The following is an 18,447-nucleotide window of genomic DNA, read 5'->3' as shown; positions in this document are numbered from 1 at the left end:
CTTCCCTCCAACACCGGCTTTTCTGAATTGCGCAGGTGGGAACTTACCCTACAATACATCCTACATTCCCGTTACCCTCCTGGCCCTCAACCTTCGTTAATTACTGTCCTCACCCATCCAGCCCCTTCCCTGTTCCCGTTCCAGCACTGCACAATCGTCATTCCACCACCACACCCAGTCTTTTTATTTCTCTCCTTTTCCTCCTCCCCCCCCCCCCCCCCCCTCCTTACCCATTAGGGAGGACGATGGTTCAATCCCGCGTCCGGCCATCCTGATTTAGGTTTTCCGTGATTTTCCTAAATCACTCAAGGCAAATGCCGGGATGGTGCCTCTGAAAGGGCACGACCGACTTCCTTCCCCATCCTTCCCTAATCCGATGAGACCGATGACCACGGTGTCTGGTCTCCTTCCCAAAAAACAACCAACAACCAACCCTCCCCACCTCTCCCCTCCCTCCATCTAACCTGCAGCACTTCACTGTCTGCCACTCCCACCATACAATCCCTCCTCTTCCCCACCCCAGCCTCCTCCTTACCCCCACCCAGTCGCCACTCCCATCACACACTGGTGCTGCTGCTCACAGTGTGATTTCAATTGTTTGAGAGTGCAGTCTTGTGTGTGAGTTGCATTTGCATGTGTGTGCTGTTCATTAAGGCCAGTGGCCAAAAGCTTTAATTGTGAAAGTCTTTTTTGTTGTACCTATCTGCTACTCAGCATCTCTGCTATATGGTGAATAGCAACTGTTGATTATATTGTTACATTCCATCCTGAATTTTCCATTGTTTGATTTTATATGCTTTATTGGGTATTCAGGGAAAGACAAATTGACTGTTCTCATGTTTAGAGTTCTTATGTGCTCTTTGTATCTAATTTTGACATTTCTGCGAGCCATTCCCAGGTACACTGATTCACACTATTGACGTTATAACTGGTTTATGCCAGCCCCTTGGTATTTGTTTGGTTTCACTTTTGGCATTTGTAAATGTGATTGGTGGCATTCCTTGTTCTGCATGCCATGTGGAATCCTTATTTCTTCAGTTTCTTTGCATCCTCTGTGTTGATTCGTGTTTGTTTGTCAAAGTATACCATTTCTTTATGTTAAACATGTCATGGGTATTTCTGTTCATGTGCACTGTAGTGTTTGTGGAGCTTTGTGGTGCTTGTATCCTCTGTTTATTTTCATTTTTATTTAGTTTTGTCTTGACTTTATTATGTGGCTGAGCGGTTCTAGGCCCTACAGTCTGGAACTACGCGACTGCAATGGTCGCAGGTTCAAATCCTGCCTCGGGCATGGATGTGTGTGATGTCCTTAGGTTACTTAAGTTTAAATAGTTCTACATTCTAGGGGACTGATGACCTCAGAAGTTAAGTCCCATAGTGCTCAGAGCCATTTGAACCATTTTTGTTGTACCTGTCATTTTGGCTATGTGTTGTATTGCTTTGAATTCTTTGTCATAGTTTTCTTTGCTGAGTTGGACTTTAGTCAGTCTGCATATCCTGATTTAGAAAGCTGCTAGTTTAGAATTTTGTGAGTGATTCGATGTGGCATGTATAATTGTGTCTGTTGCTGTTGGGTTTCTGCAAATGAATGATACAAAAATGTGTTTTCAAATCCTGAACATTGAAATTATCTCATTATAATTATTCTTTGACATATTATTATTTATTTGCTGAACATAACAAATCAGAAAAAGTAATGTTTAATTTATGCACATGCAAATATCAAATGGTTCATAATATGTCAATATTGGACAGTTTAGTAACTTCTTATTGAAAAATTAGGTCTCAGTGTCTCTTCCATGTTGACACCTTTCTTGTATGATCCTTAAATCTACAGCTACACCTACATTCATACTTCAAAAACTACCTTGTGGCATGTAGCAAAGGGTACCTCTGGTACCACTATCAGTTTTCTCCTCCTCTTTTTCATTTGTGGTTGGTGCTTGGGAAGCATGACTGCCATAAACTTCCATATGAATTTTGATTTCTCATTTCACCAGACATATGTGCACTCTCAAAATTTCAACAGTAACTTTCTCTGTGATGCACAACCCTTCTCTTGTAGTGACTGCCACTGGAGTTTGTTGAACATCCATTGTAATGCTCTCATGCTTGCTAAATTATCCTGATGACAAGATGTGCCACTCTTCATTGTATCTTCTTTATCTCTTCCATTAATCCTACTTTGTAAAAGATTCTGATGATACTCAAGAATTGGCTGAACAGATGTTTTGTTAGCCACAGCTATGTTTCATTAAGATTCTTCCAATGAATCTCAGCCTGACACGTGCTTTTCCCACAATTTATTTTATGTAATTCCACTTTAGGTCACTCTGTACAGTTATTCCTAGGTATTCTATGGTTCTTTGAGTTTCCAGCGATTTTACATCACTAATGGATCTCTTCTTCTATTTACAAGCAATGTAGTAGATTTACTTATGTTCACGGTCAACCATCAATCCCTGCACCAATCATCAACCCTTTGCAGGCCATTCTGCATTTTGGGAGTCTTCTGGTGTTACCGTGTTACACCAACTTTACTAAAGAAAACAGCATCGTAGAGCTTCCAATGTTATGCACTAAATCATTTATAAAGGTAGTACCAGGAGGACTGCTCAGTTCTCAGCAGTATGACAGGAATGATCAATCAGAGCAAAAGTCTAGTAAACACGAGTTCTAAAATGCATACCTTAAGAGATATGACACTTCTTCATCTTATATACTGTGAAACAAATGACATCTACCCAATATTTTTGCTTTCCATGTTTTTAGTTTGTACTATGTATTAAAACATGGAAAAAAAAAGTCCAGTAAACATGGGCTCTACAGTGCATACCTTAAAAGCTAGAGCACTTGTTCAGCTTTGTTACTGTGAAGCACATTTCTTGGTATGCATCTTAGAATGTTTACTAGCCAATTTATACTTTGAATGATCATTCTTCTCATATCACTGAATATTTATGCCCTCTTGGAGCACCCTGTATATGCTGTAAAAAGTCCTTTGGGGAGTGCCTACTTTTACCTTTACCTCTGTTGATTTCATCCCATTACAAATAACATATTGAGTTATATCTCTTATAAAGTTCTGAATCCAGTCACAAATCTGATCTGATACTTAGTAGTTTGTGAACTAAATGACACTGCATAACTGTATCACCTAGAAGTTAAGGAACATGGCGTCAACCTGAATCTCTATGGCACATGGAGGAACAGGGCATGCTGTGTTTTGGAAGATCTTTGTTTGCAGAATCAATGTTGGTTTTGTTTATAGAACAGATTTTTGCTGTCCAGAAATGTCATAAAGTGTGAGCACAGAACATGTTCCATAAATATGTGACTGATTGGTATCAGTGATATAGGCCTATAATTATGTGCATCAGTTTGACATCCCTTCTAGAAAATCGGAATGACTTGTGTTTTTTCCCGATCACTTGGTTCTCATCATTGTTCCAGTGACCTATGATATACTGCTTTTAGAAGGGGATCAAATTTATTTGCACTATCTCTTATTATCTCACAGGCATCTCTGGCCCAGAAGCCTGAAATTTTAATTGACAGGCAGTTGTGAGTTGACTGAAAAGAGGAACCACAACAGAGTCATCCACAGTGAAACTATTTCAGAATACTGAATTTACTATTTTGGCCTTCTTTCTGTCCTCTTTCAGTCCAATACCATTATGGTCACTGAGTGACTGAATAAATATTTCGATCCATTTACTGACTTCACACAAGACCAAAACATCTTTTGATTTTTGTCAAAATTTTACTTCTGAATTCATTAGCCACTTCTTGCATTGTTCTCCTTATGTTTATTTTATTGTGTTCATCTTTTGCTTGTGAACTAAACTCTGACTTCACTTACATTCTGTGGTGAAGCTCTCTTTGCTTTTGTAGCAACTTTATAACATGGCTATTGGTTCAAGGGTCTTTATGATCATTCATAACCTTGCTCAGCACATACTGGTCTAAGGCATTTTGCACAATACTTCTGAATTTCATCCATTTTTGATTCACATCTTTGTCCTCGGGGCTAAATATTTGATGTTGACTAACCAAACTTTGCAGTTTGTTTGCTTTCACACTTGTCGAACAAAAACATTGTCTTACCTTTTTTAACATTCCTTTTAACACTTGTAATCAATGATACTATAACGATCTTGATCACTAATGCCTCCTCTACATTAACTGATTTGGAAAACTATTAATTATCAGGAGTTTGCCTCCCTGCTCAAAGTAATTTTCAGATATAGCATTCAAACAAGCTCATGTAGCCCCGCACTCTGATATCACTTTTAATTACATGACTCCTATTCTATAGCTGGTAAACTGAAGTCTCCACCTATAGCAATGGCATGATTAGGATATTTTTGAAGTTTCTCTGAAGCACTATGTCAGTATGGCTCCAGAGGCAGGTGGTCTAAAAAGCATCCAATTACCATGTTTGATCCACCTTTGATGCTAAACTTAAACCAGAGTGTTTTACTTTTGGATTTTTTTATAACTTCACTAGACACTGTAGAGTTCTTTACGACAGTAGATATGCTACAACTATTGGAGTCTTTTCCATATATACTTCAATTTGTATTTAGAATTTCATTGTTATTTACTTCTGAATAATTTTTATGCTAATACTATGTGGGCAGTGCTATTTTTTTGTAAAGAATACTAACTTTTAGACCTTACTATAGATACTCGTGCAGTTTGCTAATATTATATTTCCAGTCTGCAAGGGCAAAAGTTAGCCTCTGACAGTAATGTTGCTGATCCCTTTTTGTTTTCATGAGGCAGTTAATATTGTCCCTAAATAGGGGTTCCTTCGATTAAAAAAATTCCCATGTGCTCATCATACATACTGTACTCTTCTAGTAGCCACATCCTGCATCAAGTGCATACCTGATCTATTGGGAGGGAGGGAGGGGGGGAGGAGAGGGAATGTACAATTTTCTGCCTAATAGTAGAGGTTGAGAAATTTGCTTCTGTGAAAAACACAGAATATTCTGATCCTCCACAGATTGTGATGCAAAGGTCTTTCTGGACTTGATTCATGAGCTGTGGGATGAACATGGCAGTAGCATGATGCATTCAAAGATGCTACTTGAGGATATCATGGCATGATACAACTGAAATATTAATTTCTTCTGCAGTCTCTCAGTCAGTCTTCAATTAGCACACACAGTTTGGTTGACATTCCTGACGACTTGGGCGTTGCTAATAGACACTGAAGGGCATCCTGAATGAGGGTCGTCTTTAACTTCCATCTGCCCATTTTAAACCATGTGAATCATTCATAACACCAACTAAGGCTTAAGTACACATCACTGTAGGCTTCCTGCAGCATTTGGTGTGTCCCTGCAACAGTTTTCTTGAGTTTCACGCAAAATTTAATGCAGACACATGGCTCCTCTAATTCTGTCACTCAAAATTTGCAAACTGTGTTCTACTCAGTACAGCACTGAACAAGAACTAACAGACATACAAAGGGCATTCAGCAAGTTTTGCATGGTTCTCTCTAATTTTTTTTTTTTTATTCTGGAGGAAAATGAAATTTTTTGTTAACATACTTGGAACATTTAGCTATACGAGATGCATTCAAGTTCTAAGGACTCCGATTTTTTTTCTCCAGACTGGAAAGAGATAGAAATATGTGCATTGTTTTAAAATGAGGCCGCGTTCATTGTCAATACATCCCACAGATGGCAGCACCGTACAGCAGATGGAATTTTACTGCCAGCGGCGAGAATGAGAACTGTTTTAAATACTTAAAATGGCGACGTTTTCCTTACTTGAACAGCGTGCAATCATTCGTTTTCTGAATTTGCGTGGTGTGAAACCAATTGAAATTCATTGACAGTTGAAGGAGACATGTGGTGATGGAGTGGGTTCGTGGGTGCAACAGTTTAATGAAGACAGAACATCGTGTGACAACAAACCGAAACAACCTCGAGCTCGCACAAGCCGGTCTGACGACATGATCGAGAAAGTGGAGAGAATTGTTTTGGGGGATCGCTGAATGATTGTTGAACAGGTCGCCTCCAGAGTTGGCATTTCTGTGGGTTCTGTGCACACAATCCTGCATGACGACCTGAAAATGCAAAAAGTGTGGGTGCCACAAATGCTGACGGACGACCACATGGCTGCCCATGGCATGTTGCCAAGCAAATGTTGACACACAACGACAGCATGAATGGGACTTTCATCGGTTGTGACAATGGATGAGACGTGGATACCATTTTTCAATCCGGAAACAAAGCGCCTGTCAGCTCAATGGAAGCACACAGATTCACCGCCACCAAAAAAAATTCGGGTAACTGCCAGTGCTGAAAAAATGATGGTGTCCATGTTCTGGAACAGCGAGGGCGTACCCATTGCATTCCAAAGGGCACTACGGTATCAGGTGCATCTTACAAAAATGTTTTGAAGAACAACGGGAAAACGTCCGGAAAGGGCTGCGCACATCGAGCTAACGTTACGCAACAGTTTCTTCGTGATAACAACTTTGAAGTGATTCCTCATGCTCCCTACTCCCCTGACCTGGCTCCTAGTGACTTTCGGCTTTTTCCATCAATGAAAGACTCTCTCCGTGGCCACACATTCACCAGCCATGCTGCTATTGCCTCAGCGATTTTACAGTGGTCAAAACAGACTCCTAAAGAAGCCTTTGCCGCTGCCATGGAGTCATGGCATCAGCGTTGTGAAAAATGTGTACGTCTGCAGGGCGATTATGTCGAGAAGTAACGCTAGTTTCATTGATTTTGGGTGAGTAGTTAATTAGAAAAAAAATCGGAGTCCTTAGAACTTGAATGCACCTCGTACATTGAGCCTACTCAATGTAGTCGCTCCATCAGCTATGACACATTTGGCCCTATGTTCTATCCATAATGTAAATACATTTTGGTAAAATCTGGGGATTGACTTTTACACCATCACTTGACACAGGAAATAAGGTCTTTCTCATTATCAAATGTTTTACCATGCAGGTGGGTCTTCAGATGACCAAAGAGGTAAAAATCAGATGGAGCCAAGTCAGGACTGTAAGGAGGATGGGGAACAATTTTCCAACCCATTTTCTTGATTTTCTTCTGCATCATAAGGGCTGTATGGGGTTTGGCATTGTCATGGTGTAGTCTGATGAGCTGACCCTGATACCTCACTACCCAATGACAAATGAGTCACTTCTGTCATTTTTGATGATTTCATCAATGGTCTCCTTATTCACATCACTCGCTGCTGTCGTTGGTCTACCGCATTGTGGATTGTCCGATAGAGAGAAATCACATTCTTTGAACCTCTGCAACCACCGCTGGATACTGCTGTGATCCACTGTGTCCTTCCCATTAATAGGGAGCAACTTACTGTGAATTGATGTGACAGAGTCATCGCTGGTCTTGAAGAGGAAATCCATTACTGACCATTGTCGCAACCTGACATCTACTTCATGGCCCATTATAGCTCACCTGTAAATTAAAAAAATATACTTTTATATACCAACTTATAGCTAAATGTTCCAAGTATGTTCACAAAAAATTTCATTCTCCTCCTGCAAAAAATAAAAAAAATTAATGATGACTTTGCAAGACTTTTTGAGTGCCCTTTGTACAACAATGAAACTTATGGCAGTTACACAGTAAACATAGGTATGTACAGAGATACCAACCGTATTTCTCCCCAACACACCACTGGCATCAAACTTCAAATGTTCTAAAATTTTTTGAACAGACCTTGTATGTTGAATCTGTCCTAGCAATCACCATTTCTTTTTCTATTTCTTCACATTTTTTTTAATGACAACTTTGCTAAACGTTTTGAGTGCCCTTTGTACAACAATGATGTTATAACATTAAGTGGAACACACATGTTTCGAAATGATACATCACATATAAGTCACTGAGCAAGTTGACAAAGCAAGATGTGAACACTGTAACATTTGAATGAGCACTTACTCCAAGACTAGCGGCTGCTGGCTGGCTGGGTCGCTTAGGTGGCGCAGCTGCTGCATGGCTGGCAAACAGCGCCGCATGCAGACGACGTGGGTAACTGTACGGTGACACTTTGAATGCTTGGCGAGTCACAACACTTTTCCTCCCTTTGCAATTTTTGCATTGGTCTTGATGGAGGTGGCCTGAGTGCTAATGTCCATAGGTGTTGTTTGACCGGCCATAAAGTCTTGAGGAGGAGGCTTCCCATATGGACCGAAGTGTCCCCGATGATACCGGGTCGAGATTACAGGAGACGTAGGGGTCAAATCGGCTGAGGCCCCGTGCATCAATCTGCCCATTGCGGCAAGTCCAGCTGATATAACAGGAGACATGAGCGATGTGTCGGCATCCGTCGGAGAAGGACGCGAGTAGATGGGCTCCGACAGATAATGGTGATCCAGTTCCTGCATGGGCACATCTCCCGGTGGTGTCTGTTGTTGTACTGTCACCGAGATGATGGCAAGAGGGCTGTGTTGTGAGTAATGAGAGATGCCAAGATCCCGAGTGTCAGGTAGAGCCGAACAGGCGTTGCTGGCACAGGAGGCCGAAGCTGGTCCGAATGACGCACTGCAACACCCGTGTCCATCTGGGTTTCATACAGGCATTGGCCATGGTGTCATAAGATGTGGCCCTGACTCCATTTTGGCTGCCTGCCATATCCCCGTACCCGGACAAGGTCATTGGCAGTGAACCGGCCAAGCGAAGGCACCCACAGCCTTGAGGTGGATGGCCGCAGAAGATGAAGCAGCGTGTGGGGCTGTCGGCCATGTAAGAGCTCAGCCGGGCTGTGGTTGCCCATGGGGGTGAAATGGTAAGAAACCAAAAACAGGAGAAGTGCATCATGAGCAGCAGAAGAAGTCAGGAGATTCCGCATCTGAGCCTTAAATGTGTGGACCAGTCGTTCAGCCAACTAGAAACCCTTATCTTCTTTCCATTTCACTTATCTGATCCCTGCTGTATCTAGACTGAGCCTTAGATTTCTTTTTTCAGATTTTGTAACTTCCCAACCATAATCAGACTTCTGACATTTCACTATCCCCTTGATAGTCCCCCTCCAGCAATCTGAATGAGGAGCTAATCCAAATCTTTATGAAACTTTTCATTACAGGCAACTTGTCCTATGGATACACACAATGGTTTTGATTGCCTTTACATCCTGTCATTGATCAGTCCTGATACTTCTACCTTTTGGGGACTGTTTCCCACACTGAGGGCAAGAGGGTGCCCCAAACTCTGTCCTTTTTCTGCCTTTTTTGACAATGCCATTGGCAAAACAGTGGTGACTTATTTAACTTATTATGCAAGGTTTTGGTCACCATTCCTGATTATATGTGGGCTGTTTAATAAGCAATGCAACAATTTTTTCTGACAGCAGGTTAGTTTTATTCAAGACTCCAGTGCACCATGTCATTCATTATTTCCTTGGCTTCAAAACGCTATTTTTCAACATAATCTCTGTTCAGTGTGATAAAATTATGCCACCTTATTGGGAGCGCCTGTATGCCCACATTGTACCACTTTACTGGACGTCAGAGCCATCTTGCTGCAGTCAATAACCTCCCCAACACCCATGTCCTACTTCCCGCAAAGTGCATCCTTCATTGGCCCAAACAGATGGAAGCTCTTTCGTTAGGTGGCGAGGAACGCAGCAAGCAGACGCTTCGAGTACCCCAACTGGTGGATGAGTGCATAAGCATTTCCAACAGGGATGTCCAGTTGATGCAGTGAGGTATCCGCACATTCCAACATTGCATGAGTCACAGTTGTGTGTGGTTAGCCAACTCACAGGAGGTCAGACAGGTTTGCGTGACCTTGCTGCAATGATTATAGATGCCTTGCCTAACAACTCACCATGCTTTTGTTCACTGACAGGTCCCTGTTGACATCCTACAAGTGTCTATGAATATCCATGATGCTCTGGTTTTCTGCCAAAAGAAACTCAGTGACAGCTGTCTGCTTGGAATGCACTTCCTTTACAGACACCATTTTGAAGACTATGTCCAGCACCATCACCACCTGATGGAACCACGATGTCCCACGACAAATGCCACATTTTTTAAACCGAAACTGGCTGAGAAATAAATGTGTTGCATTACTTATTGAATACCCTTCCTATTTATTCAAAAGTTAAGCAGTGGATGGGACTGACTGAGATACCCAGAACATTTTGATTAGTAACCGGTAGGGAGTTGAAAATGTAGCCTCTATTTTTGGCAAAACTTGCTTCTAGTTTTGGTGAAATTTGCATCTACTATTTTTTTTGTAAATGGTCAAATGCACAAATTAAAAGGTTGTCACACTATATGCTTGAAGACAAAGCCTTAGTGGTTAAAAATTGGCTGTTAAAAAACTGGTGTTGCAAAATATTCAACATTTTTCTACCTGAAGTGATATCTGCTTGTTTTCTTCTTTTGCTTTAATTTAGACTTACAACAAATGATTGTTTCTGTTGAGAAGCTGCAGCATTTGGCCACTGGCGAACAGAGTGTTTCTCTGATCTGAGGCATTTCTCATCATTATTTTTCCTTTCCCAGCCTATTCCTAACTGCAAAATCTACAGAATGTTGTTTTTGACCTTTTGTAGGTATTTCTAGCTGTGTGACTCACATTTGACAACACTACAGTAGAACCTGACAAGGTAATTACGGCCCCCATCCACGATCAAACAGCCTGTCAAACTTTACTGTGTTCGACAAATATTTCACTGTGTACAGTGCTGGCTAATGTGTTTGTCAAACATAGAGCATGTTTTATGTAATTGAGAGAAGTTTTGATTGATGGTAAATTTGACAAGATGATGGACATTGTTTGTGTTAATGTTTCACCACATATGGTTAGTGAAAAAGAGTTTTATTACATTTTATCTTACTATAGGGTGTGTTTCTATAACTATGGAAACTATCATCGGCGATAAAGGCAAAATAGCACTGGCAATTACAGCTCAGTAGAGGTGTCACATCTTTCCCGGCCACATATTACACAGGAAGAGGTTCAGAAGCAAATCAATATTCTGTGCATAACATACAAACAGGAGTGCAATAAAATAAAAGAATTGAGGTTCTCCAGTTCCCATGGATGATTTAGTTTATATGATCTCAAATTGCAGTATTTTAATGAAATTTCATTGGAGGACCAAGTAGAAGAGAATGAATTTTCACATATTGTGTCTTCTTTCTCAGTGTGAGGGCAAAGTAACTCTAAACAAGTTATTGTCCAGTCAGAAAAAAATTGGTTGTAATCATCAGGTTCGGAATGTAACACTTCTTTTAACAGGTTTATCCTGTGAATATTTATCTCTCATTTTAAGCCATTTTCAGACCAGCATCTTGCTTTCTTCTTCTTCTTCTTCTTCTTCTTCTTCTTCTTCTTCCTCTTCTTCTTCTTCTTTAAGCACACCTGCAGTTGTAGGCATTCCCATAAGTGTCTAAAAGCAACATACGCAAACAGCATCTGCATGAAGAGTGATGTTAAATTGATACACATATTGAAAAATGTATGGAGTTTGTTTGACAAATCCTTGGACATACAAGAGCAAATTTGAAAAATATGTCTGATCATGGATGGATGCCTCTAGCACAGAAGTAGAATGAAAATAACTGTATTCACATGTTAGGGGAAGACTTTCAGCATGGTAAAAATACCTTGACAGGATTTGTTATCCAGTCATTGTAGTGCAGAGTACAGATACTATAAACTGACAGTCTGCCATGAGTCTAAACAGACTGGAAATATGACTGCCAGGGGGGAGAGGGATGGTGCAAGGAAACAAGGCCCATCTCCCTCTTGCAGGACACACTTGTAATCTGTGTTTCTGCGAAACAGAGCTGATAAATGGTCTCAGGGATAGCTGTTACATTCTTGTGTCATGGCTTTCATAATCGAATTCCACAATGGACAAGGATAAATATTTTCTCTCATTTCAGAATAAGAAAAGAAAACACACAACACAAAGCATTTAGTAATAGCTACTTTGAAGTTCCTTGCTGATATTGGCAGGGTCATAAACCAGGTACTTTAGGCCCAACCTATAATGGTATTTGATGCAACCACAGTTCAAAACACCCATCACCTAAAACTGCCTCATTAATTGTTCACATTGTACACACTATTGAACTTTAGCTATCAGACAAACATACATGTTTCTTTGTTCTAAGACACTAGGCCTCACCCCTCAGTCCAACGTTGCCATACCGGCATGTATCTTTTAGAGACCACTCAATCACCCCACAGTTGGTGTAGCATGAGTGTGCTGAAATGTTGTTGCGTTCATACACTTCATTTTTCATACATTTTCTTACACAAATTATCTTCCTAACTTGAGCTTCACCAATGAAATGATGTACAATACCAGTAACCAAAAGTTGGTTACATTTTTAATATTTACATGCAGAAAATAAAGCTGTTTCATACTATCAATGATGAAATAAGTCACCTGGATAAATTCATTATGAAATAGCATTCATTAGGTAAGTTTGCATATTTGCATTTTGAGGCAGAATTCACATCTATATTCACAATTATCACAAATGCAAATTTATCATGTCCCTAGCAATCAAAGACACTACTCCTCCCCCCTCCCCCCCAGACCATGGTCACCATAGCAGTTCATTATAACGTGAGAAATCAATTATTAGGCTTATACTCTCTTTAGATCGATGTTAGATATTTACAATAAGAACATTACTTCTTGAAATTTATTCATTGAAAATTTTCCCTTTGTATCAAACCATTACTTATGATGGAACTGTATTTTATATTATTTCAGATATAACTAATAATCTGATGTTTTGTGTTTGCCAGGTCCATATGCACTCTACAATGGCCTTCGACCAACTGTTGTCCGTACAATCCCTGCCACTGCAACGTTGTTCCTTGTGTATGAGAATAGTAAGAAACTCATGCACCATTTTACTGACTGAAGTATTTAAATAGAAATGATCATGCTGCACTAGAATGCATAAATTGTGCAAAAGAACTGTAATGTGGGTAATAGTAATATATTAGCCAACACAAAGAGCATGTAAATCCACAAACTCACCTAGGGCAGTTAACTCTTGTATAGTATGTGGGCATCATTTTGTTACTTTTTGTGAAAATATAAATAACTATATTTTAAAGACAACATTTTTCATAAGGAAATGTGACGAGCACTGGAATCATTCACCCAGTATGGCAGAGCTATGTGGATGTAAGGTATGCACTCATAATGCCTTTGTAGAGTTCGTTTGTATAAATTCCATAAACTTACAATGTAAGTTTGTTTGTATTTAAGACAGATGGCTGGCTATGGATCATTTGTCAAAAAGTGTGAAATCAAGGTTAAGTTTATAATAAAACAAATTACAAATACTTATGCATCCTATTCAGTAACAGTACATAAGCCTGTGTGTGATTCATACTTTGGGTTAACCTAGTTTACTGTACAGATAAATACAAGACCATGCATTTTGTTAACTGGATACTTTGATTTTTAAGAGCCAAAGTGTATTGAATGAGCTAAATTGATGGGCCCAGAAAAAAGATGTCTGTGTGCCATGCTGTTTGAAGTGTTGTTTTGAAACATAGAGTATGTTTGAGAGAATTGTTGATTGGTGTCAGATTTGATAAGGTGGCAGACATTGTTTGTGATGATGTTTCAGAGCACATGTTTAGCAAAAAAAAGAGTTTAAGTACAGTTTATCTCATGTATATGAGTTCCCATAGCAATGGAAACTTTGATTAAGAATTAAAAACAAAATGGCACTGGCAGTTTACCAAAATGGTAAAGGTATTATGTCTTTCCCAGTCATATATTATGCAGGAAGAGGTTGAGAAAAAAAAACAACAGTCTACTAAGGTCAATGCAAGAAACACTTGCATTGGTAGGTATTACCACTAGTGTCAAAATACTTAATGACACAAACAGCATCTGCTTTAAAAGTGAAATTAATTGACAAAGTTGTTTTAGGTGTATGATCTTATTTGACAAACCTGTGGATAGAAATAAGCAAATGTGATAAACAAGTCTGATCACATATGTGCCTCTTTGCAAGAGCCCAAGTACTTTTATTTTCAGTAGGTCAAAATCTGTTCATATTTTAGGTAAGTAATATGTTGTAGTAGTTTATTCATCCAGAGACAAAATACACTGCATGGATTTCGTCAAAAAATACATAGTATATATATACACACACATATAGGGTGAACAATACTATATAAAATACAGATGTGCATAGTAGACTACATAACATCAGACCACATTGAAGTAGCATGTACAACTTTGATTTTTTACATTGATGTATGAGAAATACTTTTTACATAGAATACACAGTTGATATTTAGATATAACACATATAATTAAAGCACTTTTGTACATATTATTTATTTAGATCATAGCAACAGCCACATAAAAATTACTATTGGCATAGAGTACATAAATATAATTGTTTAGTATGAAGCTATTCCAGGTATCCTTTTACACTATAATAGCAGTTGGTCATTAAAAATTTGAATACTGCTTCTTTAAATGGAGACAATTTTTTTATTTCTTTTATCTTTACCGGTAGTTTGTTATACAATCTGCTTTCTTGTATGTTTGTTTGTTTGTGCGCCAAAGCCTTGTTAACTGTTTTTATATGATGTCATTGCACTTTCTTGTGTTGTAAGTATGTAGATCCGAGTTTGATTGGAAATTGTTAATATTTCTTCTTACATTAATTATACTTTTCTGTATATAGAGGCACGGTAGGGGTAGAATATTCAGCTGTTTAAATAATTGCTTTGAAGGAGTTAGCCTTGAACTGTTGGTAATTATTCTAACAGCTCGTTTTTGTAGAGTGAAGATGGTTTTGAGATTTTTCTTACTATGACCCCAGAAGGCGAGGCCATAGGTAATAGCAGAATGTATATAAGCAAAGTAAACAGTTCTGCTACATTCCCTACTACATACAAAACTAATAACTCGTAAAGCAAAGCAAGCAGAGCTTCACTTATGCAACAGATTCAGGATATGGGATTTCCAGTCTAAATTTTCATCTATATGTACACCTAAGAATTTTGTGGTAGCAACTCTCACAATTTCTTTATTTTGTATTCTGAGATCTAGATCAGAGTGTGACTTTGCTTTCCTGTAATGGATATAATTAGTTTTAGAGATATTTATGGTTAATTTGTTCACTTCAAACCAATTTTGCAAATATTCTATAACTCTGGTTGCAGATGTTGGCAATATCCGGTTTATGTCAGTTACTACAATGTTTGTGTCATCTGCAAACAGGGTTATATGAGTACCATTTAGTGGAATCTTGATATCATTTATGTAAAGAAGAAATAGGAGAGGTCCTAGAACACTCCCCTGCGGTACCCCAACTAGCACAGTCTGAATATCCGATCTGTAAACAATACTTTGGTTTTTACTGTTTGTTGTTGCAATTTCTACTACCTGTTTCCTATTATGGAGATATGACTGAAACCACTTTTTAGCTACTCCTCGTATACCAACATATTCTAATTTGTCTAGCAGGTTATGATGTTGGACAGTATCAAATGCCTTTGAGAGGTCCAAATTAATTCCTAGTGTACTGTTGTTCTTATCTAGCCCCATTACAATATTTTCAATGAATCGAAAACCATGTTCATAATGTTACCACAAAGAAACATGCTAGCAGCACTTTTCCCTTATTGGCATCTATAATTAGAAGGAGAACAATGTGTTATAAATTTAGAAGACATATTTGTGTCTTATTATTTAATCGGCATTGTTCAATAATTCTGTGCACCTTTTATATTTTGTTCATTTTCTCCATAATGGATGTGGTTGATTCCATGGCTTCCTTTAATGGGTAATATTGAAGAAAATGTATTGTCTGTCACAACTGAACATGGTTTATTTCAAAACATGTACAGTTTTATGGTTATGCACATATTCAGGTAATTACATTCAATTTTGAATTTACATATTCGATGTTGGTTTTCATTGATGAACATAAAAGAATCATTCCATGCCATGTGGTCTAGAAACTGGAGCCATTGCTGAAATAATGGATGTGGATATTTGAGCAAACTGTGTTTTTACATTTTTGATCAATTCATTGATAAAAACATGCACAGTAATTGTGCTATGTCACAGTCAGTCACTGACAATGTCAAAACTTTTCAGATTCCACCTTCTGATTTTGCTGAAAATAGATGACAAATGAATGGACTGTTGCTTGACATTTTCCTAGTGGGGACATTGCAGTGCACCCTGAATGATAAATGAATAATTTTTGTCAAAATTCATTAGGGTAATGAGCTTGTCTTCCAGTGAACCAAAATTGAGGGATTTTAGGCGCAAACACAGATGTTTGAGGAGGTAATTATGGCTTGGTGAACAATTTTTTTCTTTTTTTTTTTTTACTTCTTCAATAGATGGCTGTTTTGACTGGAGTTTTTTTTTTTACCCAGGTCCACTTCCTCTTCATGAGGACTTCTGATATTACATTCCCCAGACATTAATAAGCAACTGTAAAATATAATTAAAATGTCAGGTATAATGCAAATACCTGTGGAATATGGCCATATTTTCACAGCGACTCCATTGTCTTGTTGTTTTTTAGGACATTGCAAAGCCAAATCTAGTTTTTTAGGTGGTTTAAAATATGACTTTTCTAATAAAAATGGTTCAAAAGAGTGCAGATGATACTTTTTTTTTTTGCAAAAGAGAGCTAAAAGTACCCATTTTTGGTATTTTTTATGAAAATCATCGGATTTGCACTCAATTTGTAAACTACTGGAAAGCAATAGGAGAATAAAATTTGTGATGGTAAGTTATTACGTACAAAGTTTCACACTTTTGTGCAATTACTTCCAGAGGTATATCATGCAAAACTTCATATTTTTTCAAGCAGCTCCTTTTTCAACGAACTTCGCTTCAAACTATCTGTATGAAAATTATTTGTGAAAATTTTTGTTGTTATTCCACTTAAGAAAGTGCAAAAAGTTGTATGAGTTATCCTAGTTTTGTTTCAGTCAAGGAAATATTACCAGAGATTTTAAAGTTTCTGAAAACTCAGGGGAGCACTGCTGGAAGCTGCACTATGTAGTCAGACAAATGCCTATATTTACACAAGTATTAAGTGCACAAGTAAAACTTTACCAGTGTTCATTGGGAAAATGTGCAAGTGTTCACATAAAATTTCATAAAAATTCATGATGTTGATGCAGGAACATTTTACAAAATTAACCAAATAGAATAAAATGGCCCAGAAAACAAATTATGTGTTGTTGACTAATGAGACAAAAGTGAAAGCATTGGAAGTGACAAGAGTCAGACACACAGGTAAATGACAACAACGGGCTTCCCGAGCATACTTTTTTCCTGAGCAACAAAACAAGCTATTATAACCTAAACTCATTGAGCATACTTTTTTCTTGAGCAACGAGTGGTACTCATTGTGCTTTTGCTTGAGGAGGCCCAGTTTCTGGGAACTGCGATGTTTTACCCACGTGTACCGAGTCTGGCACATATTTCATTATGTTACTACTAGGTTGATTTGATTTGCACAAGGAGACAAAAACAACAGTGGTCTCAGCTCTCTATTGCCTACTCAGAAACTGGATTTATTGTGCAGTTCTGCTCCTTGTTATTCTAGTAAAGCCAACCAGCACACTTAAATAGTGGGAGACCCTTTCCCTTTACTAGTTTCCCTCATTATATATGATTTCTGCAGGATTTACTGACCTGAATATTCCGTATCTTTTGTCCTCCAATACTTCACATTCGAAAATTAGGTGTGTGGTTTCATGCCCCTCAGAATTTAGTCTACACCAAGGAGCTTCGTTTCCATAGCCATCATGTCTAGGTGTTTCTTGACGTTCCCATGGCCAGTCATTAGTCCTGTCATGTGTTTAACATGTCTCCTCTTCAAGTACAGGATTACAGAGCTTCTCTTGAAACATGGCTTCAGCATCATTAGCTTGCCATGTTTCTTCTTTCTCATATAGCCAAATAATTCTGTTTTACCATTTCCTTGGTGATGGAGTCATCACACCTCTCCTGACCAGCCTATCAGCTTGGCCACTACCATTAATTCCCGAGTGACCAGAGACCCACGGCAGAGTCATCCTCACAGTCTCACAGAAGCATCATGGAATTCTGATATGATCTTTGTTCTCATTGAAGAGACTGATAGGGATTTCAGACCTGTTTGGCAGTGTGAATAAAAGTAGATGGTATGTTCCTTATAGAATATGCGCAAATTCTCCTCTGCGACACTCTGAGAGCAGATATTTCTACCTGGAGTACCATGGCCAGTTTCCCTAGAGAGACTGCACACTCTAGTTGAACTGTACTGTGTATAACCCAGCCCCAGCACTTTCATATATTTTCAACCTGTCAGTAAACCAGACTGTGTCTCCTGAATGAAATTGTGTTTCATTCTTCCACTGCTCCCTTCTTCCAATTATTGCACTGAAAGGTTTATTGAAGTAGCTGAAAGTTATTGTATAGTCA

General features: G+C 38.7%; 1 protein-coding gene across 2 annotated transcripts in view; it reads left to right on the top strand.

The window, feature by feature from the left end:
• The window catches only part of LOC126355000 (mitochondrial ornithine transporter 1), a 76,940-nt gene extending 63,615 nt beyond the window's left edge, over positions 1 to 13,325 (top strand). For both annotated transcript variants that reach the window (XM_050005124.1, XM_050005125.1), the window contains exon 7: positions 12,777 to 13,325. In XM_050005124.1, coding sequence (XP_049861081.1) covers positions 12,777 to 12,895 — 119 coding nt within the window. In that variant the 3' untranslated portion in view covers positions 12,896 to 13,325. The remainder of the gene's footprint in view (positions 1 to 12,776) is intronic.
• Positions 13,326 to 18,447: the final 5,122 nt, after the last annotated feature.

Source organism: Schistocerca gregaria, chromosome 3 (genome assembly GCF_023897955.1).
Source record: "Schistocerca gregaria isolate iqSchGreg1 chromosome 3, iqSchGreg1.2, whole genome shotgun sequence".
In the NCBI taxonomy this organism is placed as follows: domain Eukaryota; kingdom Metazoa; phylum Arthropoda; class Insecta; order Orthoptera; family Acrididae; genus Schistocerca; species Schistocerca gregaria.
The sequence above is the reverse complement of the archived record's forward strand: the minus strand, read 5'-3'. Positions and strand labels throughout refer to the sequence as shown.